General features: G+C 35.8%; 1 protein-coding gene across 6 annotated transcripts in view; it reads right to left on the bottom strand.

Moving 5' to 3' along the window:
* Nucleotides 1–26,330, bottom strand: part of Hecw1 (HECT, C2 and WW domain containing E3 ubiquitin protein ligase 1) — a 391,308-nt gene that overhangs the window by 57,023 nt on the left and 307,955 nt on the right. For all 6 annotated transcript variants that reach the window (XM_048786494.1, XM_048786498.1, XM_048786495.1 and 3 more), the window contains 3 exons: nucleotides 16,795–16,929; nucleotides 2,913–3,018; nucleotides 1,897–1,993 (listed from right to left, as the gene is read on the bottom strand). In XM_048786494.1, the coding sequence (XP_048642451.1) occupies nucleotides 1,897–1,993; nucleotides 2,913–3,018; nucleotides 16,795–16,929 (338 nt within the window). The remainder of the gene's footprint in view (nucleotides 1–1,896; nucleotides 1,994–2,912; nucleotides 3,019–16,794; nucleotides 16,930–26,330) is intronic.

Raw genomic sequence — 26,330 nt, 5'->3', positions numbered from 1 at the left:
AAAAGGAAAAAAAAAAAAGTAGTGTTTCCTATCTTTAAGTAGAAGATCAGGTTCTGAGGGACGGAGCAGATACAAAGATAAGGAAGTTGAAAGCCCTTCTCCAAAGGACTGACAGTGTGTAGGGAGACAAGCAAAAGACAGAATCCAAGAGATCTAAAAGTATCTCAGAGGTGCAAAAAGAAAGCTATTAAAACTAGACAAGAAAAATACTAACGTCTGCCTGGATCGTTGAAATTTTACATTTGATCTGAGTCTTTAAAAAGGAGCTGAAGTAGCCAGGTGCAATGGTGCATAGCCAGCCTCTGCACTTAGCAAGGCCCTAAGCAACTTAATGAGACTCTGTCTCAAAATAAAAAATAAAAAGGGCAGTGGTTATGGGACCCTGAGTGAAATCCCTGATACCAATAAAAGAAAAAGAAAAAAAAAAAGGAGGGGTATGAGATGCCCTTAATGGAAAGGCTATTCAGGAAAGACAAAGGCAGAGGCCTGTTTGGTGGAGGCGGAGACCCTTGGAGGATAAAACTTAGTGCAGAGGGAGAATTAGGTGAGGGCCAGACTTTGAAGACCCTGGATGCTGTGCTTAGAAATCGTGACTTCATTTCATTCACAGGGAGCTCTGTGAGCTTTTTTGGAGGGCAGGGGGAACATGATTTGATCTGTGCTATCAGAAGGTAACTCTAGTTGTCATGGGGTGGTAGGGGATATCTTATGAGAGGCCCTTGTGAAGTCGAGGGGAGAAATGATGAGGACTCAAACTTGGGCCCTGGCAGGGAGAAGAGAAAAGGACTGGAAGAGAGAATGCACAGAGGTTAATATTCACAGGTGAAGGTCGGGGGGGGGTGGTGGTGGTGGTGGTGGTGGTGGTGTTGAGGTCAGGGGCAGCAGAGAGAATGGGAGTTCTGATTTATAGAGCAAAACTTCAGGGAAAAGAGGTGTTAATGAGAGGGCAGTGAGGGGAAAGAGTAGTGAGTGAGCCATCTGGAGGAGTTGGCAAGGATTCAAATGGGTATTCCAAGGTGTTAGTGATTCACTGAGGAACTCAAAGCAGAGTATTATAGGTACCAGCCAGATTCAAGAGGCCACCAAATGGGAAAGGAAGAATTAGAGGCAGTCATGAACTGAGTTTCCACTCCACTTCCCTTCTCTAATTCTTTATGGGCATCCTCACTGAAGCTTTCCAACAAGGCCCACATTGTGACCTCGTCCCAGTGATGAGACTGGGGACAGAGGATTGAATAATATGTCTGTATTAGGGACCCTGAGCTGGAGTAAGATTTCAAACCCCAAAGGGCCACACCCTTAACCCCCATGCATGTCAGGTTTTTGAAATGTTAAACAGTGAACTGAAGAAGAGAGATTTTGAGTCTCTGGGTGAGAAAGCAAGATTATGTTCAGGGAATATTTTCTCTTTTTATTATTAGTCCAGGTGGCTGTCCTTTCCAAATGAAGTGATTTGATTTCAGAGACACTTGCTCAGAAATGTCTCTAATGGATGCTAGGTTGTTAGGACAACTATTTTTCTTGGTTGGCTTTTGTAAATGGTGACTCAAAATTATGTTTACTACTAAACAAATTTTAAAATTAAAAATGATTTATATGGTGCCTCACATAAGTAGTCTTCAATGACAACTATTTGGTTTTCCTTTCTGTGTTTGTCTCCAAGTCAATGGAAATCACTTCAGTAACTTGACAATATGACTTTATCTGCTACTGCTACTTTCCAGAATACTGGGCCTTTCATTTTGAGGATTCAGGTTACAATTTAAATGCAAGAATAAAATGCAATAGAAGTTTCTTCTCCTCTCTCTCTCTCTCCATGGAAGTGTTTTCCCATCTGAAAAAGAAAAAGAAAATCTAGAAAGACCTAGAGCTCTAGGGGTGAGGGATGAGCCCTACCTGAGTGTGTGATTTCTTGCCAAGCTTGGCTGACGCTCTTGTAGCATTTCAAAAATGTTTGGCTGGCGAAGAAATGCCACGATCTTGTCATTATATGCTGAAACAGACAAAAGAGCACAGTTGTGGTTGAGTCTGTAGCCCAGGCATGATTTCTCCGACAACAGGAAAATGCCTGCTTGATACCAGGATTAATGTAGGAATTTGAAGTACTCATAAATAAGAGTAAGCTCTTGCATTTTAAAAGTATGACATAATAGCATTATTATTATTTTTTAAAGATCAAACTCAAAGTGAACCAGATCTAAGTTAAGCATCCATAATATGTCAGGCTCTTGGCTGGGTGTTAACTCATCTCTGCTTGAACAGGTGAGGGAGAATAAAACAGCTCTCCCATGAAAGGAGTTCTCTCTTCCTTCTATTTTTTCTTGGTCCTTTTGCCACAGATATTATGGCAAAAGACTCTTAAGAGTTCAAAGAGATCCTTTTCTGCGTACTTGATCTTTAAGTCCATGGCCATGTGTTGATTTCCCAGTAACCAAGATGGAAATACTCAGTATCTAGACTCTCTCATCTCATTTCCCTTGATACAAGGGGCACACGTTTTAGAAAGAGGTAGTGAGGTTGCTAATGAAGACTGCAAACTCTCCTCATTCATACACAGAAAGAGAGCTATAAATTAAAGGCTGCATCTAGCAACAATAAAATCCACCACCTCAATTAAACTTTGTTTTTCTGGACAGAGTCGATAAACAATTGAATGGAATAAAGGAAAAAGGGGTGAGAGGGACTGGAAGAGAGTAGAGAAGAGAGAGGCAGGGGAAGAAAGAAGGATAAAGTGAAAAGGGGCAGAGGGAATAATGGGAGTGAAAGGTGGAGGAGTGTCATAAAAGAGCAGAAAGAAAATACAAAATCTTGGATATTGAAGGATTCACGATAACAACAACAGCAACAGCAAAACAACAACAAAAATGGCTAAGTATTGGGTAGCCAGGGGTTAAAAGAAGCATTATACATACCCAGTGGCAATGATTCATGTTGATGTTGGCTTCGAATAGCAGCTACTAGGCTGTGTCCTGGCCTGGCCAGTAAGGAGGCTCCTCTGTTTCTAGAGACTTCTGAGGCCTAATTTTAAAATAAAAGTGTAAGATTGAAAAATCTGTCATCATTTTCAGATGATCTTTTGATACCAATTTTTCAACACGAGGGGTAAAAGATACTGACATCACCTAAGTTAAAAAAATAATAATAAGGTTACAATCTTCCAGGTGATGGTAAAATAAGCAAGATTCTAAAAATGACTGAGTAGTTAATATGCTATATTATGTTTTTTCTTTTCTTTAAAATTTTTAAAAAATATTTTTTAGTTGTAGAGGGACACAATCCCTTTATTTTTTTTATTTCTTTTTATGTGGTGCTGAGGATAGAACCCTGTGCCTTACACATGCTAGGAAAGTACTCTACCACTGAGCCACAACCCCAGGCCTGAATTATGTTTTTAAGAAAGTGATTGTGTCAACTGTCATGGATATTAATCAAATTAATATACTGAATAGACTAAGAAACATTCTCATCAAAAGTATGATAAAGAGAGAGAAATTCTACATACATATTATAAGCAAGACTGATTCATAACCCTTCTTTCTCAAGGTGAGAACTGCATTTCAATATAGGACTCGGTTTTTAAAACAGTGTTGACTATATTCAAAGCACATTCTTTCTTGAGCGCCTACTGTGCGTTCATTCACTGTACTGGCTTCACTTCATACAGTATCTTGTATCCTCACAAATTCTGATCTAATCTCCCCAGAGCAGACACCACCAAACAAAGCCCCTGAGGCCTGATTATTCCTAAGCCCCACCTGCTAAAACTCCCCTCCACCCCAGGAGTGCATTGATCTGGTGGTCTGTGTAGACAAAACTCCACTACAGTACCCCCCCACCCCACCCCCCATTTTATCCTACTTTATATAGGTGAGAAAGGAAGCTGAGAGCTATTTCAACCAGCTTCAGTCTTAGGCCACTATTTGGCACCTTGAAAGAGGAAGGGGTTAATAACTCCCAGTCCTTATGCTCTCTTTCTCTGTCTCTCAGTAGATTAGCCCAAGAAGAAATGGAAAGAAGGACAGTTGGGCATAGGCAGTCACCATCTATTCTTGTCAACTCTTTTGACCTCTCCATGGAGACAATTCTTCATTTTTCATTAGGAATCTATTTTCCATTGTGTTTGTGTGTATGTGTTCTTGCTGCACTAATTGGTTCTTGGGCATATATATGTATACATATTTGTTTCTTCCCCCGCCTCATTTTTAGCATTTAAAAAAATGTGATTATTTTTCCTTGCCTTGCCTTTTGAGGGTAAAGGTTTTTGGTTTGTTTATTTTTATTTGTTTCTTTCTTTCTTTTTTTTTCTCCCCCTAACAAATTTTCTTATTTTTTTTCTCTCTTTTCCTTTAATTGTTTTTTCTATCTTTTCTCTTCCTTCCTTATAACCATCACCTTCTATATCTGTTATGTTTTAGAAATGAGGTGTCTCTCAAAAGCTCATGGGTGAAATAATGAAAGAAAGTTTAGAGGTGAAATGATTGGGTTATGAGAGCCTTAACCTAATCAATGTATTAATCCCCTCATAGGGATTAACTGGGTGGTACCCATAGGCAGGTCAGGTGTGGTTGGAGGAGGTGGGTCATTAGGGGCATGCCCTTGTGGTATATATTTTGCTCTTGTTGATCAGTCTCTGCTTCTGGGTACAATGTGCCCATCTGCTTTCATTTGCCATACTCTTCTTTCATAATGTTCTGTTTCATCTTGGACCCCAGAGAATGGATTCGGCCATCTGTGAACTTAGACCTCTGAAACGTGAGCTCCAAAAGTAATGTTTTTTCCTCTAATTTTTCTTGTAAGGTCTTTTGATTACAGCAGTGAAAAGCTGACTAAAATAGAAATTGGTACCAAGAAGTGGGGTTGTTACTGTGACTAACATGACCTTGTGGTTCAGAAGCTATTGGAGCTTTTTGGAACTTGTGGGAGGAATTTTGGAAACTGTGCAAACTGGAAACAATGCAAACTGGAAAAGCTTTAGAATATTGAAGGTGGACCTTTATGGGAAGTTTCAGTGGGAGCTCAGAAAACCAGAATTTTGATGGGAATGTGGACAGTAAAAACTGGGCTCATGAGGTTCAGAGGAAAAGAAGGACACTATAGGAAATTGGACTAGAGGCCATTCATGTTATGTTCAGGTTAAGAAGTTATCTGCTTTTTCTCCATGTCCTGAGACTTTCTGTGAGGCTGAATTAAGTTTTTTGCTTTCTTCATTTTTTATTGGTGCTTTATAGTTGTACAGAATTTATTGTTACATATTTGTACATGTGCACAATATAACAATATAATTGGCCCAATATCACCCCTTCTCCCTTTCTGCCTCCCACCCCTAGGTTCCTTTCCTTTACTGATCTCCCTTTGAGTTTTAGGAGATCTGCTCCACCTTTGTTTTCCTTTTTCCTCTCTAGCTTTCACATGTGAGAGACAGCATGCAACCCTTAACCTTCTAACTGACTTATTTTGCTTAACATGATGGTCTCTACTTCCATCTATTTTCCTTAAAATAACATAATTTCATTTTTTAATGGCTGAGTAAAACTCCATTGTTTATATATACCACATTTTCTTTCTCTATTCATCCACTGATGGACATCTAGGGTGGTTCCATAGTTTGGCTATTATGAATTGTGCTGCTATAAACATGACTATGCATGTATCATTATAATTGGATGACTTTTATTATTCAGGGTAAATACTGAGAAAGTGGTATAGCTAGGTCATATGGTGGTTCCATGCCTAGTCTTTTGAGGAGCCTATGAGTCTGAGTTTAAAGGTGATGAACTTCTTAATCTGGCAGAAGAAATTTCTAGGCAGTAAAGTGTTCAGGCAGTGTCATGAATATTGCAGGCAGTTTTTAGCCAAGTTTACTATGATCATCAGGAGCAGAAAGCAAAGCAGAAAGATTTAATTGCTGTTTGACCAGAAAATTGTGAGTAAAACTGGTGCTATGGAAGGTGTGGTTGTTAAAAAACTTATAACCACTAAAGGAACTAACTACTTTACCCAAAACAATAGGACAGATGACTTGAGAGTATCTCAAGAATTGGTAAGACACACCCATCTCAGCCTCAACAGTGTAAAAGAAAAATTATTTTGAGTAGAGACCAGTGGGGCACTCTGCTTGCACAGGGGGTCCTAGGAAGTTGTTTTACTATGCTCTGTCATCCAGATGCTTAGAGACTTGGCTACTGCTCAAGATAGTGACAGGGCTTGGCAGCAACTATGGAGTGCTGGTTCTGTAGGAATGTAAGATGCTGTAGTTAGGGAGTCATGGAGGTTTCCACTAAGATCTCAAAGAAAGGCCTGGGAGGCCAGGCAAAGTGCAGCAGGTTCAGAGTCCCTGTGGGCTGCCTCTGAAAGGATGATACTTGGAGATGTGAGGAGGAAACTGAAGCTGCAGTGGAGACCCCCCGCCAGGATTAAGAAATGCGAGTGCTATGAAATGTCTACTGAGGAAAGTTGCAGGAAATGAGCACAGAAAAGCCAAGAAAGAGGCCATGTGGGCACCAAAATAAACCATTGTGGAGGTACACAAGCTTTTGAGAGAGAACATCACAATCTATAGACTATTTCATTTAGCAGTAGTTCAATACACTTCTCAGTGACTCATGAAACATTCTCCAAAATAACCATATAACTCTTAGAGAACACGTATAACCATATAAATCCTAGAGAACACGTATATATAAAAACTGATATAATTCCTTGCATCTTATCAGATAATAAAGGAATGAAATTAGAAATCAACATGACAAAATCCTACAGAACTATATAAACACATGAAGATTATGATGAATGGATGATAGAAGAAATCAAGGGAGAAATAAATAAAGAAATTGAGACTCAAATGAGAATAGTGATACAACATACCAAAACCCCTGGGACTCGATGGAGGCAGTTCCAAGAGGAAAGTTTACAGTTATGAGTGCCTACATGACAAAATCAGAAAGATTCCAACAACCTAATGATGCTTTTCAAAGCCCTTGAAAAAGAACAAATCAATTCCAAATATAAATATATACCCCAAAGCCAAACCTCCAAATCCCCCACCTCCTACAGTTACCAATCAGTTAATCTCATGGGGGATTAATTCACTAATTGAGTTAAGACTTTCACAACTAAATAATTTCTTCTCCAGACTTTCTTGCCTTGTCTCACATGTGAGCTTTTGGGGAACACTTCACTTCCAAACCATAACAGATGCCCACTCTCATCACTCCTATTTAATATAGTGCAAGAAATTCTAGCCATAGCAATTAAGAAAGAGAAGTAAATAAAAAGGAATAAAAATAGGAAAGGAAGAAGTTAATTATCAGTGCTGATAAGATCTTTTACCTAGAAGTTTCAAAAAAACTTCACCAAAAAACTTCTAGAGCTAATAAACCAACCTGGCTAAGTAGCAGATTCTAAAATCAACATAAAAAATCAATAGCTTTCCTATATACCAACAATGAATCTTCTGAGAAAGAAATCAGGGAAACAATTCTATTCACAATAGCCTCAGCCAATAAACAAACAAACCTAGGAATAAATTTAACCAAGTAGGTGAAAGACCTTTACAATGAAAACTAGAGAACACTGAAAAAGACACAAGTAGATGGAAAGACCTCCCATATTCATGGATAGGTTGAATTACTATTGTTAAAATGGTGATTCAACCAAGAGCAATATACAGATTCAATACAATCCCCATCAAAATACCAATGATCAGTATGTCAAAATGCATTCTACTGTCATATATGACTAATTAGAACAAATTAATAATAAAATTAAAAAGATAACCTCTAATATGATAAAAAATATAGCAATGACATTCTTCACAGAACTAGAAAAAGCAGTCCTAAAATTCATTTGGAAGAACAAAAGATGCAGAAATTGTTTTTGGAAAAAACAATTTTAAGCTAAAAAAGCAATGCTGAAGGCATCACAATACCTGATTTCAAATTATACTACAGAGCTACCATAGCAAAAACTGCATGGTACTGGCATAAAAATAGACATATAGACCAATGGTATAGAATAGAAAACAGAGACAAACTCACACATCTATAGTCATCTGATCCTTCACAAAGGTACCAAAATCCTACATTGGAGAAAAGCCAGTCTGGGATGGTGCTGGGAAAACTGGTTATCCATGTGTGGAAGAATAAAACTAGACTGTTATCTCTCACCCTGCACAAAAATCAACTCAAAATGGATTGAAGATGTAGGAATTAGACCAGAAAAGTTTTGCAATTTCTAGAAGAAAATGTAGTCAACACTCCAGCTTATAGGCACAGGCAACGACTTTCTCAAAGGACCCCTAAAGCTCAGGAAATAATGCCAAGAGTTAATAAATGAGAGAGCATCAAATTAAAAATCTTCTGCATAGAAAAGGTAACAATTAGAAATGTGAAGATAGAACCCATAAAATTGGAGAAAAATCTTTGTTTTCTACTCTTTAATATCTAGATATTTAATATCTATGTAAAGAGATTAAAAAACCTTACACCAAAAAAAAAACCCAATTAAAAATAGGCAAATGAATTACACAGATCTTCTCAAAAGAAGAAATATAAGTGGCCAACAAATATATAAAAAATATTCAACATCATTAGTAATTTGGGAAATGCTAATAAAAACTACACTTAAAAAATAAACTACACTGAGATTTCATTTTACACTGTCAGAGTGGCAGTCATCAAGCATACAAATCATACTAAATGCTGGAGAGGATGTGGAGAGAAAGGAACACTTTTACGTTGTTGGTGGGATTGTAAATTAGTACAATCACTATGGAAATCAATATGGAGGTTTCTCAAAAGACCAGGCATGAAACCACCATATGACCCAGCTATATTACTCCTCAGTATTTATCCTAAAGAATTAAAGATACATACATGCCCAGGTTTATAGCAGCACATTTCACAGTAGCCAAACTATGGAACCAGCCTAGGTGTCCATCAATGGGTGAATGGATAAAGAAAATGTGGAATATATACACAATGAAGTTTTATTCAGCCTTGAAAATGAAATTATGTCATTTTAAGGAAATGGATGGAACCAGAGACCATTATGTTAAGCAAAATAAGATATACTCAGAAGGTCAAGTATTGTGTTTTTTCTCTCATATATGGAAGCTAGAGAGGGAAAAGTAAAAGGAAGTTGGAGGGAGGGTGGGGATCTCATGAAAACAAAGGGAAATCAGGAGGTGGGAGGTGCAGAAGGAGGGGTAAGTGCTGGGGAGTGATATTGGCTAAGTTATATTAGCCAATATATTGCGTGCATGTACAAATATGTTATAGCAATTCTATCATTATACACAACTATAAAGCATCAATTAAAAATGTGAAAAAGAAAAAAATACAAAATTCATTCACAGTTAATTTAGGAGAGATGATGAGATCCTAGTCTACAAAGATCAGGTCAATTCCAAATGGTCACTTAGGACTGGTCATGTGTGATATTGCCAATTTTAATGTAGGATAATTAAAGACATGCTAATCGCTGTTTTTTTTTTTTTTAGGTCCTACTTCCACAATCCACACTGACAAAACAGCAACAACAAAACATCCTTTGTCTGCAGATTTGAACTACCAGCCTTTTCTTCTCTTCTGGAAGTGGTAAGGATGCAGATTTATCCTTTTCTCTCATTGCCTAGGGCTTAATTGAGGGACTAGGAAATAGATTCTAGTCACTTTGGTGGACTTCTCACCTTGATGCCATTAGCACTCAGCTCTGTTCAGCTAGGGTAGCCAGAAACTGAGACTTGGAAGCTGATACTTCTGAAGCAGCACTTTATAGTTTCAATTAAATAGTTACAATACAAAGTGATATTAATAAAGTATGCAGTATAGAGTTCCACATTTATTTTTTTTTGTAAATGTTTTCTGGAACTGAAATGTTATGTTTCTTTTCCCTGGAGGAAATTATAAGAGTTCATCTTTATGTGTTTAAAACATTTCTGATGCTGTAAAGACAGAGTTCTCAAAGACCACTCAACTGAATATTACCTAAGTGATGATCTACAGAGAGAAATTGGGGAAACAGTTAAATCTGATATCAAGCTTTGAGAACTCAGAAGCTCCTTGCTGTCAAACTCCAAGTAAAGATGCATAACTGTCAGTGGGTCACCCTAAAAAGAATTGGGATTGTGTGTGTGTGTGTGTGTGTGTGTGTGTGTATGTGTGTGTGTGAATGATCAAACCTAAGGTTTTATGAATGCCAGGCAAACACTCCACCACTGAGCCACATCCCCAGCCCATGAAATGGCCTTTGAAACAGGGAGGGCTCCTTCTATTCCTGGCTTTAAAGGAAATTTGTGTGTTGCAGGGCTTCATTTTTTTGGTGCTGAGGGTTTAACTCAGGGGTGTTCTACCACTGAGCTATGCTCCCAGTTTTTTTTTTTTTTTTGGTACCAGGGATTGAACTCAGGGGCACTCGGGCACTAAGCCACATCTCCAGCCCTATTTTGTATTTTATTTACAGACAGGGTCTCACTGAGCTGCTTAGCACCTTGTTTTTGCTGAGGCTGTCTTTGAACTTGTGATCCTCCTGCCTCAGCCTCCCAAGCTGCTGGGATTTCAGGCATGTACCATTGTGCTAGGCCCTACAGATCTTTTTAATTTGTGTTTTTAGGCAAGGTCTCATTAAGTTGCTGAGGCTAATCTCAAACACAAACTTATAATCCTCCTGCCTCAGCCTCCAGAGTTGCTGAGGCTCTCATTTTATGGGAAAAATGGCACCTACTTCTGAGGTTACTTGCTAACTGGCAAAACTAAGCCAGATTGGAGAATTCAGAATCCAGATAAAATCCAGCTACCCTAAGGCAGATGGCTAACTGGCAAATATGCATCAAGCCAACTATGAGAGAGTTAGAAGAAACAACACTGGGGGCAGATAGAACTTGTAGGTTCCCTGAGCCATAGAACCATCTGCCAAGGGTTGGTATTGCAAAACTCAGAGAATAGAATCAGAAGATGAGATGATTAGACAGAAACATTCTTCTCCAACCAGAGGCCGTGGAATTAACAGAGAGGAAGACAGTTTCAGGCAGGGATGAAGAAAATTCTGAGGGCTGGGGATGTGGCTCAAGCAGTAGCGCGCTCGCCTGTATTGCGTGCGGCCTGGGTTCGATCCTCAGCACCACATACAAGCAAAGATGTTGTGTCTGCCAAAAACTAAAAAATAAAATATTAAAAAAGTTCTCTCTCTCTCTCTCTTTAAAAAAAAAAAGAAAATTCTGAGATTCTAAGATTGAGGTAGAATGTGTTAGGATCTGTACAGTCCTGAAGTGGTATCAAACAATCCATCCTGAATGACTGATTTGAATCTCACTGGAAACTTGATGCTAACATTGCTTTTCTAACTCTTGCAAATGATGAAAGCCTGGATTTTCCACTTAAAACTAAAATTACATGTTTGAAATTTCCTGGCATTTGAACCTTTTGGTCTGAGTTTCTGAGGTGTGTGTGTGTGTGTGTGTGTGTGTGTGAGAGAGAGAGAGAGAGAGAGAGAGAGAGAGAGAGAGCGAGAAAGAGAGGAGAAGAAGAAAGAAGAGGAGGAGGAGGAGGAAGCAGCGCAGGAGAGAAGGGCCCCAGGTGCCCTGGTGATCCGCCTTTCCCCAGACACATTATGATTGATTATTCTATGACTAATGAAAACTCGGTGCAGTTGGGGCTTACTTTTAGTATTTTTTTTTCTTTTGATGTTGACAGCTTTAATCATAGTTGTAAATGTGAAAACTGCAAACATTGAACTCCCCAGGCAAAACAGAAGATATATCCTAAGAAAATAGTTTTCAGTGGCTAGTAAACAAGCTTCTCTTCAGCATTGCAATTTGCAAGTGTATACTGGTATTTTTTAAAAGTCATGATTAAAAATTACAGAATTTAGACTTATTGGGTTAACAATCAGTTAATGCTTCTCTGAGAACACTGGAGACCTAAATTTTTTAAAAAAAAATCAACCAAAATAATGAGGAAAGGCCAAAATAATGAATGAGCACCATCTTTAGTTTTTTTGTTTGTTTGTTAACAAAGTTTTCAGAATTAAGAAAACACAAGAGAGATCTACGTTTGAGTTGTTCAGTATTTCTATACTGTCAAAAGTGACAACAAACATAATGTACAAAATTTTGAGTTAAATGATAGTAGAACCATAGTAGAATTCATGGAAGAATTTTAATGACATGGAAGTTATCTATAAGGTATACTGTAAAGGTACAGTAGGATTCAGAACCGTAGACAGTATGATCAAAGCTTTTCCTTCTATGTGCACCAAGGAGTGCTTCCAGATGGGGAATTATGCTCATTTTTAAAATGTTCTTCCAAGTTCTTTAAAGTTTTCTGTATCCAGTACATATTTTTTATAATTAAGAAAGTTTATATTCAAAGGTATATGAATTTTATAAATTTCCAAGAAAACTTATAATTAAGTGTAGATTATAAAGGATTAAGAGGGCATTTACTAATTTTAGAAAGTAATGTAGAAATTATTTTCCCTACAGGCAGGCACCTTGAATGACATCTCCATATCAGCTGAGCCAGTGAAATGACTTTTGATGTCCAAGAAACTCATGGCAAAGAATAACTAAAGATGATTTCTGTTTCACAGTTAAATGTTTCTCCCTCCTTCCAGACCCTTGAATTTTCCTTAAGCAATCTTTGTTGAGTTTTTCTGTGTATAACTTCCAGAAATTTTCTGACTAGTGATTTTCTAACCCAACCAAGATAAAGTAGTAAAAGAAGTGAAAATGATGTGTTCTGCTTAACCTTCCTTATTAATGTTAATTGATATTGCTAATTATAGTAAAAATAAGAAAAATTTGTTAACCTTCAGTGATTTCTTTACTGATGGGGAGATGAGACCTGATATTCATAGCTCTTTATACTCTTTGTATTTATCTATGTCCAATTCCATTTGGAAGTTATTAGGAGAGCCTCTCCCAACCTCTACCAGGGGCATTTACCCTCTGAGCCACATCCCTAGCCCTTTTTTATTTTGAGACTGGGTCTTGCTAAGTTGCTTAGAACCTTGCTAAGTTTCTGAGGCTGGCCTTGAACTTGTACTCCTCCTGCCTCAGCCTCTTGAACCACTGGGATTACAGGCGAGCACCACTGCGTCCAGCTGTTGGTTCTTTAATACAATTGCAGGCAGATATGTCACTGCATTAAAGTGCAAGTGAAAGTGATAAATAATGATCTTTTTATGCATAAATCCTATATTCCTGATAACTATATTCAGGAATTTGCCTGGAAAATTTCCAGATGAGTTAAAGAATAATTCAAAAGATGTTTAGTCTTCAGATTTGAACTGAGCTATGCTTCTAGTTTTCTTGGTTTCCCACTGTTTAGATAGCATTTCATGGGACTACTCAGTTCATAACTGTATTAATCAATTAATATAATAAGTCACCTCTCATTTCCTCTGTCAATCTATCTATCCATCCATCCACCCATCCATCTCTTTTATCAATTCTGTTTCTTTGAGGAACCCTGACTAATATAGGGCTTTTTTTTTTTTCCCCCCCCGTCTTGTTTTCACTGTCATAATGATGGGTGGGGAGGGGAACTCCTGACATCTAATGGATGGGTGCTGAGCTGCAAGGTCTGGAAAGCTTATAGGACAATTGTCCTGCCCCACAATGCCAATACTCTTTCTCTATTGAGAAACAATAGTGAAATGACCTCTAAAGTTCATTTTTATACAAAAATAAGCACATTACTTTTCTTGAATTAATTCAATGCACTCTTTAAAAAATCCCAACTCTTCAATGGGACATTCAAAGCTTTCCAAAAACCAAGACTTAGCCAGTAGAAATTTGCTATTTTGGTTACACTGAACTGTTCTCTGTCTCCTTACTGCTTTTTCTCAGTCCTAACTCTGAGCCTTAGGCTATGCTCTGTGAAGTTGCCCTTCTTCCTCCTTTGTACCTAACTAGATTTTTACCAATTTCCAAATTTTAGGTCAGGTACTTATTTTAAAAGATACCTATCTTTCGTCTTCTTTGAACTTCTTTGACACTTGTTCCAACATCTCTTGGCACTCACTCATATTCTGATTCTCCCATTACTTAATTCTCTGTGAAGTTTTGGCCTGACTTCAAAAATAGAATAAAACTTTTCCAGGGGAAGGATTGTCTCATACTTCTTTATATTCCACAGTGCTCATAGCAAGCCATATACTAAATCAATATTTGTTGATTATAGCAAACACAGTCAATATCTTCCATTGCACCCCTCCTCTGTATTTATACAAGAGTCCTTACTATCTCCTCATTCCCTACGCTTTTCCAGTAGAAGCAACCAGATATTTGCTTCCTTAGAGACTGGGTCTTTGTTTTCTGGTTCCTCTTATGGTTTGGATCTGAAGTCTCCCCCCAAAGCTCAAATGTGAGACAATGCAAGAAGGTTTAGAGGAGAGATGATTAGGTTGTGAGAGTCTTAACCTAATCAGTGAATTAATCCCCTGATAGGGATTAACTGAGTGGAACTGAAGGTGTCTAGGGTGTGGCTGGAGGAAGTGAGCACTGGGGGAAGTGGCTCTGAGGTATATATTTTGTATCTGGAGATTAGAGTCTCTCTCTTTCTTTACTTCCTTATCATCATGTGAGTTGCTTCCCACCACCACACTCTTCTGCCTTGATGTTCTGCCTCATCTCAAGTCCCAAGGAATGAAGCTAACTGTTTATGGACTAAGGTCTCTGAAACTGTAATCCCTCAAATAAACTTTTCCTCCCCTAAAATTGTTCTGTTCAGATCTTTTAGTCACATCGGTGAAAAAGATGATTAAAACACAACCTCTCTCTGTTATTTTTTTTAGTTTCCTATGTGCCAGTTTGAAGCTACCTGAAGAAAGAGCAGGACAGAGGGTGGGATAAGGTTGAAAATTGGATGTACAGAGTCAGTACATCCAATTTTGGGAGTGGATACATTAGGAAGTACACAGATGGCTGATGCACATTAATGTTCTCTCATTGTCATGCATTAGTCTTTCAGCTAGTTCTTGACTGATACAGATGGCACTTTGCTGTGAATTTTGATATTAAATAAACTGTATTTGGGCTATTTAACAGGTATGCAAGTTGTACCCCTGGTCTCAATCTTGTTCTTTTTATTAGAAAAGTTTTTAATATTTATATTTTCAGGTGAATTTCTTATAATTGGAAGAGATCTATATCTTCAAAGGTGTATGAATTTTATAAAGTAGGTAATTGATATTTTTGTTTTATTGGCAATAAACATGTCTCTGGTGCGTAGCTTCCTTATAACTTATAGTTATATTAATACTGAAATTTCCTCAATGATATTAAGGAGCTTGGACATTTAAAATAAAGTAAAATAGCATATTTTGAATTGATGTGGAATTTAGAATTTATTCTTGTATAATTTCTAGAAGTACTTTCTGAAGTACAAGATGACTAAAACACAGTTTCTTTCTGAAGTGTTATAAAAGTGCCAGCATGGAGGAGAACTATGCATAATGAGTTGGGACATTGGGGCATTGCTTTCTCTAGTCTATAATAACATCTTCACCTAGAGGGGGGCCTGGTACCCACACAATGCTCAGGGATGTATAATACTCCTCTCTGCATGGCCACACACACATGTATATACAGAAGGAAAGATATAACATGCTTCAGCAGGATTTTAAAACAATAGCACCTAAGATGAACCCATGAAAGAAAAATTCGTTTTGTCGCCCATTTTGGCATTAAGTCATAAGTGCCCTTGTGTGGAAACAGTTACATCTCTCAGACTACACAGAGGACTACTCCTGAGAAAGTAGTAAATCATCAGTTCCATACATCAATGACAGGCTCCTTCCTCCCTTGAGACTTGGGTTTGCTATCTGGAGGGAATGGCTGCCAGGCAGATTGCAATCTTCCCAGTTTTTCCTCCGGCCCTCTCTGGAAACACTTTCTGTGGGGAAGAAATACATATTCCTTTCTTCCCTACACCCTTTTCCCCTACTTCATTGTAGTCCAATTCTACAAGCTATTTTATGGGAAATTGTTCTCAGATCCCCTATCTTCTGAGATCCTGGTGGTTTCTGTGGAAAGAGGGCCCAGATTTGGGGGGAATTAAAAAATAATGATTTGCTCATAATACTATCAGGAACTGATTGGAAGTACAAAAGAGCTGTATTTTGAGTTTTTGCCTTAAGAACAGGGGAAAAGGAGGGAGAGGGGATATAGAGACTAAGTCAGAAAGGCAATGAAAGTGAGAGAGATGACAGCCCTTCATGGTCCAGCTGAAGGTAACTATAGCTAGTGACAGAAGATATAAAACCAGGGAACAGCTATGGTAGGATGGGAATAGAGTATTCCTGGGGCCTGGCTAATTTCCCCCAATTTTTAGTCAATGTATACATTTTCCTGAAGTCTTCTCCAGGATCTTAAGTGGAGGTATGGAGGTAGACGTTTAAAGCCAGTCATACACTGCATAGCAATTCCATAGTCTCCTCACTATTCACAGGTGATTGGCAGGCCTCTGCAGGGGCAGCTCCAGGCAGAAGTGTGGGATCTCCGGACTGCATTTTCAGTTTCCTTTAAACTACATCAATTTTTAGTAGTGGTGATTTGGACAAATAGGAAGGCAGAAGGAAGGCAATCTGAAGACAAATGTAGAGAGATAAGTGGGTACACCTCAGTGGTCATTCATTTTTCTAGAGCATAGTATACACATGACTTCATTTCCATGGAGCAGACAACCATAGATCCTGGTCACTAAGAAATAGTTCTGGCCTCACTAGAAGATTAGAGACTGTGACTGGTGTGCAGTAGGACTGGGGCAGTGCTGGTGATATGGGGATCCTTACCTCTCCAGCGCTGTAACTTCGGAGCCTCTGGAGGTGCTGTCGATGAGTCAGATGATTGGGAAGACGACCGTTCTGAAGAGGGATTCGGGGGTCAATGAAAGTGGTAGCTCGACTGTTGTGGTCCACAAAAAAAGACTGCAGACAGACAGGTGAAGCAAAGCATACTGTGAGAGCAGGTCAATTGGAGTTGGTAAGGTAAGGAAACGTTACAGGCCTCAGGAATCATGCTTATTTCTGTCCCCCACCCCCGCCACCACCTTTTAAAAAGTCTACTCCAAACTCATCTAGCTAGATGGGACAGGAGCATTATGCATTTGCTCATTACTTGAATGAAGATAACCCAAATCATCCCTAATGTCACAACCTAAAAGTAATCACCGAATTATTTTGGTGATTTCCCCCTATTCTTTCCCATGCACATATGCAAATCTCTATATATTTTCTCCACAACTGAAGGCACAATTTTGTTATAAGAATTTTTTTTCAATTATTATTTCATGATCATTTCCATAAGTTATTAAATATCCTTCTAACACAAAATTTTAATGAGTTTATGGTAGTAAGTGCAATGGATGTATAACAATTAATAATTTATTTCAGTAACTTCAATTTATGGATATTTGACTTTTAAAAAAAACTGTTTTAAAATAATGCTTCAACACTCTTGTTCCTAAATCCCTGTGGTATATATAATACCTATATATGTTCCTATATATGGTAAAAGTTATTCTTTAAAAATTGCCTCTCTTAAAAGAGATAGTTATTACAATTTTTTAAAAAAAATATCTTTTGTTCTATAGGACTATCTCTGAATTACTCTCTTTTGAACAAGATATAATGTTTGGTGAAGACAGATGAACCTTATCTGACCTCAATCAATGCTAATTATAGATATTTTGGGATGTCACCTAACAAAAGTAGGCAAAGAAATTTTACACAAATTTAGAAAGTCATCTGGCAAGTATGAAGTTATAAATATCAAGTATTAGCTGTCATTATAAATAGCCTTTTAAAGAGTTCTATAAAAACTTATCCAGGAAATTGTTTTGTTATGAAGATTAAAAAAAATCTCCACCTCAGGACAAAGGTAAATAATAACTCTTCTAATATATATATCAATATTTGTAACTTGCAATAAAATTTGCCAAGATAGCATCTCATACAGATTTGGAGAAGGCTACATGTCTAACTGGAAAGCTTCAAAAAACCATTATCCTAAGAAAGACTGGGAATAATATTGACCAAATTATATTGTTATATTGTGTGCATCTATGAATATGTAACAACAAATCTCATCATTATGTACAACTAAATGCACCAATAAAAAATATGGGGAAAAATGTAATGTTATATAAAACACTGGTGCAAAGTGTACCAGTTAACCAGTTTGATAAAACTGTTAACAATTATGACCCCTGCAACATTTTATAAAGTAACTAACTTAATAAAATCACTATTGGAGGGATTTTTAAAAAAGTGATGTTAATGATGTCAAAAATACAAGTAAAGAATTTGAAAAAGACAAAAAATGTGAGTTGAAAAAGCTCCAAACATATCAACATGTTTAGATAACATAAAATTTTAAACATACAAGTAAAAGCTAAATTAATAACTATTAAAAGTAGACTTTATTATTTAAATAAATACATAGAAGTTTATAAATTAAAGAGGTTTCTTTATATTTATGAATATGTGGTAATTTTTTAGTGTAATTACTAAAAAATTGAATTGATTATTGAGCTAAAAGTTAGAAAAATATTTAAGGTTATTGATTTATATTAAGAAACTATCTTTGTGATAGCAGTACAGATATATCCTCTTACCATAAGTACATTTATCATGTTTTTATAATATTCTTACAAATGCTGAGTAATTTTGAAAGAACTCTTAAGAAAGTTAAATGGTAAATAATCATGAATTAGAATTTACCATGGAATTGATAGAAGAAAATGTTTCACACCTATATTTTGGTCATCTTCATTAGAGAAAGTCTGACTGATATGTCTGTTCCCTTTTTGCTCTTGGTAATGGGATGTTAAAGTTTTCTTATTTATTTAAATGTGTGCTTAGTTACACTTAGCTTTCACATTTGCTTTGTTTTCTAATACACAAAAATTTCTATATTCCCATGCATTAAAATATGTAAGTCATTGCTCTCTGGAGGAGAGGTAAATGTTTAAATGCATTATTCTTGCTTTTTAAAAATTTGAGTTAATTGTTAATATCAAATCTTTCATCTTTCTTAAACTTATTTGGTATTATGTGAGATTTTAATTTTATAATTTTCTCAAAGAGCCCATTTCCCCAAATCATCTATTCCCTATTATTTTACTACATATAAGTTTTTTTTTTTAATACTACTGTCTGTTTCAGGAATATTTTTTTCTGTTCCAATGATCTGTGAATTTTTCACTGGCATCACATTATTCCAACCAATGTCTGTAGGGTAAGCTTCCTCTTCCTCTTTTTCAAGATTTTAAAAGTATTCCTGTCTAATTATTTAAATTTTTCCAGATGAACTTATATTAATTTTTATTAAGTTCCAAAGTAGTTCAATTGAGATTTTGTTTAGAATCTCCCAAAGCCAAAAGTTTTTGGTGAAAACTCATTTTTTTTTTATATAGTCATTGTGTCAACTTTGCTTAATATTAAGTGCTGCTATCAAGTAAGCTACTTTTCAAGTATATTCCCTTTGATTTTCACTTGCAGATAATGATGATTCTGACTCCTTTACAAGGGCTTCTTAATTTTCATCTCCTTTTTTGTAATGTTGGTGAGAACTTCCAAAACAATGTTAAATAAGAAGCGTGAAAACAATGAAGGTCCAGTTGCAAAATATGATGATGTCCATTGTTTTAAGAAAGTCTTTTTTAGACCATGAAAACACATTCGCATTCTATTAAATTTTGCATCTTTAAATATTCCCCAGAGGCCTGTGTATTGAAGGTTTGGTTCCCAGTTGATGGTGCTGTTGGGTGGTGGTAAACCTTTAGGAAGTAGAGATTAGTGGAAGAATGTTAGATTATTAGGGAGATGACCTTGAAGGGGATGTTGAGACCTCAGTCTCTTCTGGTTTGTCTTCTTGTTTTCTGGTTACCATGAGGTCAGTGGGCCTTCTCTTCCATGCACTCATGTCATGATGTGCTGCCACTGGCCCAAAGCAACAGGGTCAAGTGACCATGGGTGACACTTCTGAAACTGAGTCAAAATAAATCTTTCCTATTTATAAATTGATCATTTCAGGTATTTTGTCACAGTAATACAAAGCTAACACACATTCATAGTGGGATGGCTTTTTTACTAAGCCCCATAAACTGCTACATCCCATGTTTTAAGTACATCCTCTTTGATTTTCATTTGCAAATGATAATTTTGTCTCCTTCATAAGGACTTTTAAATTTTTAACTCTTTTCTTGTAATAGTGGTGAGAACATCTCATATTTTGGAATTGCCTTTTTATTTGAATGCTTTTTTATTTTTAAAATATAAATATGAGGACTGGGATTGTGGCTGAGTGGTAGAGTGCTCGCCTGGCATGCGTGAGGCACTGGGTTCCATCCTCAGCACTACATAAAGATAAATAAATAAAATAAATGTATTGTGTCCATATATAACTAAAAAATTTTAATTAAAAAATACATAAATATGTATTTGATTTTTATTAAGTACTGTTTTAACATTTCTTAAAATTATCAATTGAAATTCTTTAATAGCTTATAAACTATTGGTTAAGATACTAGTGATCAGGGCTGGCCTTGTGGCTCAGTGGTAGAGCGCTTGTCAGCACATGTGGGGCACAGAGTTCAAGCCTCAGCACCACATAAAAATAAATAAATAAATAAAATAAAGGTATTGTGTCCATCTATAACTAAAAAATACTTTTTAAAAAAAGATACTAGTGATCACAGATTTACTAATAGTAAATGTCCCTTACATCTTTGGGAGAAAATCTATTTAATTGTGGTGGGTCATTCTTTAAATACATGTCTAATTTAACATTTCTTTTTTTAGTGGTAGGGATCAAATATAGGGCCTTGGGTGTTAACCATTCATTTCACCACTGAGCACATCACCAATTCCAAACATTTCATTTTTAAGTAAGTGTTTTTTAGAAGTCAAGTGAGTTTTGCCCATAGTTTTTTTTTAAATTCCCAAGTTCCCTACTTTTATGTGTAATTGTGTGTATTTAGTTCTATTCAATTTTATCACCTGTGCAAATTCATGTATCCACTTCCACATTCAAGATACAGAAATTTCATTAATACACGGATCCTTCACATTTTCCTTTTGTAATTATATTCATCTCCTTCTCACTCCTGACCCAGCCAACTACTAATCTGTTCTTCATTTCTGTGATTTTATCATTTCAAGAATATTATATAAATGGAATCATATAATATGTAATCCTCTGAGATTGGCTTTTTTCACTCCAGCACAATTCCTTAACATTCCTTAAGATTTCCCCAAGTTGTTGCATTCAGTCTTTTTTTTTTTTTTTTTTTAAATTTAAGATCATGGCAGGGATGTACCTGAGGTTGTGTCAATGGCTGTTGCTTTTTGTTTGGTTTTATTAGCAAACTTATGATAGCTTCATGAGATGAAACATACAGCTTTCACTTTTTTCCTATATCTGGAATAGATCATAAAGATATCTGAGACTGGAGAAGTAACTTGTTGATGTGTTTGTTACTTATTTCATCACTACAGATTTATTCAATTTTTTACATTTCCCAAGAGTTGTTTTTAAAAGTCATTTACATACTATATCTTTGAAAAGTTACCCATTTCTTCCAGGTTTTCTAACATTGATCTCAAACATTTATATATGTATTTATTTTTATTTTCTCTTTAAAATTGTCCTGAATCTGTAACATCTTACTTTTCATTTCTTGGTTTTATTTAACATTTTTCTTAGATTGATTTTTCTTTTACAAACATTATTTCTTATAGTATTTTCTAATTCATACCAGATTTTAATTCATTATTTTCAAATAATTTTTGAAATAATTTTCTACTTTAATTACTTTTCTTGTTACTTCTTTAAGTTCTTGATTTAGAAATTTACATCTTATGTTATTTGCTAGTAAAAACAAAAGCTTTGAATATAGCCTTTCTGTATCTTATGTTTTATTAAGTATTGCTGATATTTATTGTCAGTGATTTCTAAAAATTCTTTTTTTTCTTTGAAGTACTGGGGTTTGAACTTGGGCCCTTGCACATGCTAGGCAAGTGCTTTACCACTGAGCTAAATCCCTACTTCTCTCAATGACTTTTAAGTTTTTATTTTATCTTAAACTCAATAGTCGTCTAGAGCATTGTTTTGAATCCTCAGTAGGCAACTTTATATTTTTGTGGTTGTGTTTAAATTTGTTTTTAAAAATTTAGCTTTACTGTTATGAAATGCCACCTTTTATTTTATTTTAGGTATAAAATGTTATTTCTTAAAAATAAATTTTCCATAGGATCTTGAAAAGAAATTATAAGCTCTTTTTAAAAAATTGTTTTATTGTGGAGATTATATTTCTATATATTTAATGTATAGATTGTGTACATACAGTTCAGTGGCATTATGTAAATTCTCATAGTTTTGCAACCATCACCAACATCCATTTCTAGAATTTTTTTTTATCTTTCCAAACTGAAACATGTATCCATTAAACAATAATTTCTCCTTCTTTCCTCCAACCCTATGGTAACCTCTGTTTTTTACTTTCTGTCTTGATGAATTTGTCTATTCTAGGTACCTGATATGAGTGGAATTGTATAATAGTTATTCTTGTGTGTTTGACTTATTTCACTTAACATAGTGTTTTCAAGATTCATACATGTTGTAGTGCATGTCAGAATTTCACTCCTTTTGAAGGCTGATAGTAGTATTCCATTGTATGTATATAACATGTTTTGTTTATTCATTCACATAAGCCCTATATTTAACAAAAGATATGTTTCATTAAAACAGAAATGTCAAACACATTTTCCTATGTATCTTTTAAATTTCTTTTTATATTTCTCTTTATTTAATAATAATATGGTAGTGTAAACCAATTAGAATCTCAGCTGATTTCTCAACCTAGACTCTCAAAGCTAGGAGGTCCTGGAATAACATACACCAAGCACTGAAAGAAAATGGATGACAACCAAAAATCCTATATCCATAAAAATTAAGCTTCAGGGCTGGGGATATGGCTCAGTTGGTAGAGTGCTTGTCTTGCATATGTAAGGCCCTGGGTTTGATCCCCAGCAACACACACACACACACACACACAAATTAAGCTTCAGATTTGAAAATGAAATAAAAATATTCCTTAATAAACAAACATTAAAAAATTCATAATTAGAAAGCCTGCTCTACAGAATATTCTCAAAAAATATTCCATGAAGATGAAATAAAAAGAAAGAAGTGAAAATCAGCAAAGGGAGAAAGAACACTAAAGGAATAGTGAATCAAAGGAGAAACAAATTCAAATTAAAAGCTAGAAGTAAACCAAAATGACTAGAATACAAATAATATCTCAATAATAACCTTGAATGTTAATGGTTTAAACTCAACAATCAAAAGACATAGACTAGCAAATTGGACTAAAACAACAAGACTCAATAATATCTGTCTCCAAGAGATTCACCTCATAGGTGAAGACATCCACAGACTGAAGGTGAAAGGATGGGAAAAAAACATATCACTCACATGGATCATGTAAACAAGCAGAAGTTTCTATCCTTACATAAAGTGAACTTCAAGCCAAAGTTAATCAGAAGGGACAAAGAAGGACATTTAATACTGTCTTGTTGATGTATAACAAGACATAACAATTATAAATATTTATGCCCCAAACAATGGAGCATCTACATACATCAAACAATTTCAAGAATCAAATAGACCACAACACAATAATACTGGGTGATTTTAACATACCACTTTCACTACTGGATAGATCTTTCAAATAAAAACTAAACAAAGAAACTATAAAAATAAATATAGAACTAAATATTTGCTCATCCATCAATGAGTGAAAATACTTTCTTCTCAGCAGCACAAGGATCCTTATCTAGACCATATATAGACCATATCTTATGCCACAAAGCAATTCTTAGCAAATACAAAAAGATAGAGAAAATGCCCTGCATTCTATTCAGATCATAGTGGAATGAAATTAGAAATCAATGATAGAATAAAAAGCAGAAGCTACTCTAACACCTGAAGACTAATCAATATCTATTGAATGATGAATGAATAGCAGAAGAAATCAGAGAAGAGATAAAAAAAAATACTTAGAGGTAAATGAGAACACCAATACAATATATCAAAATCTCTGGGATACTATGAAGGCAGTGCTAAGAGGAAAGTTCATTGCATTGAGCTCATTCATTAAAAGAATAGAAAGTCAATGAGTAAATAACCTATCATTACATCTCAAAGCCCCAGAAAAAGAACAAATCAACACCCAAAGTAGTAGAAGACAGGAAATAATCAAAATCAGCTGAAATCCATGATATTGAAACAAAAGAAACAATTGAAAAAATTGACAAAACATAAAGTTTTTTCTTTGAAAAAATGAATAAAATTGATAAACCCTTAGTCCTGCTAATGAAAAGAGAAAGAAATTAGGAAAACTATCCCATTCACAATAGCCTCAAAAAAAATTTAGGAATCAATATAATAAAAGAGGTGAAAGACCTCTACAAAGAAAACTATAGAATACTAAAGAAAGAAATTGAAAAAGGCCTTAGAAGATGGAAAGATCTCCCTTATTCTTGGATAGGCAGAATTAACATTGTCAAAATGGCCATTGTAACCAAAAACGTTATACAGATTTAATGTAATTCCTATTAAAATCCCAATGACATTCTTCATTGAAATAGAAAAAGCAATCATGAAATTCATTTGGAAAAATAGAGACTCAGAATAGCCAAAGTAATCCTTAGCAAGAAAAGTGAAGCAGGAGGTATCACTATACCATACCTCAAATTGTACTACAGAGCCAAATGGCATGGTATTGACACCAAAAAATGGCATAATATTGTCACCAAAACAGATATGTAGACCAGTGGTACAGAATAGAAGACACAGAGACACATCTACATAAATGCACATATCTCATACTAAACAAAAGTGCCAAAAATATACATTATAGAAAAAGATATCCTTTTCAACAAATGGTGCTGGAAAAACTGGAAATCCATATGTAGCAAACTGAAATTAAACCCCTATCTCTCAACCTGAAAAAAACCTCAACTCAAAGTGGAACAAGGATTTAGGCACTAGAACAGAGATTCTGTGCCTAGTAGAAGAAAAAGTGGGCCCAAATCTCCACCATGTCAGCTTAGGTATTGATTTCCCTAATAAGACTCCTGGAGTGCTCAAAGTGAAATCAAGAATCAATAAATGAGATGGATTAAAACTAAAAAGCTTCTTTACAGCAAAGGAAACAATCAATAATGTGAAAAGAGAGCCTACAGAATGGGAGAAAATCTTTACTACAGGCACCTCAGACAGAACATTAATCTCCAGGATATATAAAGAACTCGAAAAACAACACCAAAAAAACAAATAACCCAATCTATAAACCAGCTAAGGAACTTCACAGATACTTCACAGAAGTAAAATTGATCGACAAATATGTGAAAAAAGTTACAACATCTCAATTAGAGCAATGCAAATTAGAGAAATGCAAATCAAACTACACTGAGATTCCATCTCATTCCAGTAATAATAGTGGTGTTTGACTTAGAAGTTATATGATCATTGCTTATTTATTTTAACTTTGTCATTGATTAATATAAAATCTTTCACTGATCACATTTAATGATTATAGATTTGAACTCTCCTTAACATATGTATATACCACCAATTATTCTTCTGTTATTGTTTTCACTTCATGTTAACACTTATTCCTTTATTTTTAAACTTCCTCAATCATTACTTAGGTATGTCATTTTTATAAGTTGAATCTGAAAGCATTTTCCTTTTAGTATGTGAATTTTACCATATACCTACCTATTAGCATAAGTCCTATATTTGAGAGCCGCCCCACGTGCCTGCAAGGTAGGCGGAACTGTGACCACCAACAGAACAGGCCCAGCGGCTCATGGAGGGGCAGAGCCGCCAACCTCGCCGGCAAGGTAGGCGGACCTGCAACCCACCGGCAGAACAGGCCCAGCAACCTGCTGGCGTGGTAGGCACATTGCCCCAATTGGAGGAGGGGCAGAGCCACCGCCCGCGCCTGCAAGGGAGACTTTGCAACTATACAAGAGCAATATAAATATATAGGGGGAAATTCAATAACACAACAATTTCACCAAGCAGAAAGAAACGCGAACAGTATGAAGAGACAAGGAAAGAAAGGACCACAAGCAATGCAGGTCAACTCAACGTTAGAAGAGGTAATAGCTGCAGCAGATGGAATGTCAGATAAAGAATTCAGGATATACATGCTTCAGATGATCTGGAGTCTCAAGGAAGACATCAGACAGCAAAATCAGACAATGAAAGATCACTTCAACAATGAATTACATAAACAAATCCAAGAAGCAAAAGA

Source organism: Marmota marmota, unplaced genomic scaffold, assembly GCF_001458135.2.
Source record: "Marmota marmota marmota unplaced genomic scaffold, marMar, whole genome shotgun sequence".
Classification (NCBI taxonomy): Eukaryota; Metazoa; Chordata; class Mammalia; order Rodentia; family Sciuridae; genus Marmota; species Marmota marmota.
This window is presented reverse-complemented; position numbering and strand designations above follow the sequence as displayed.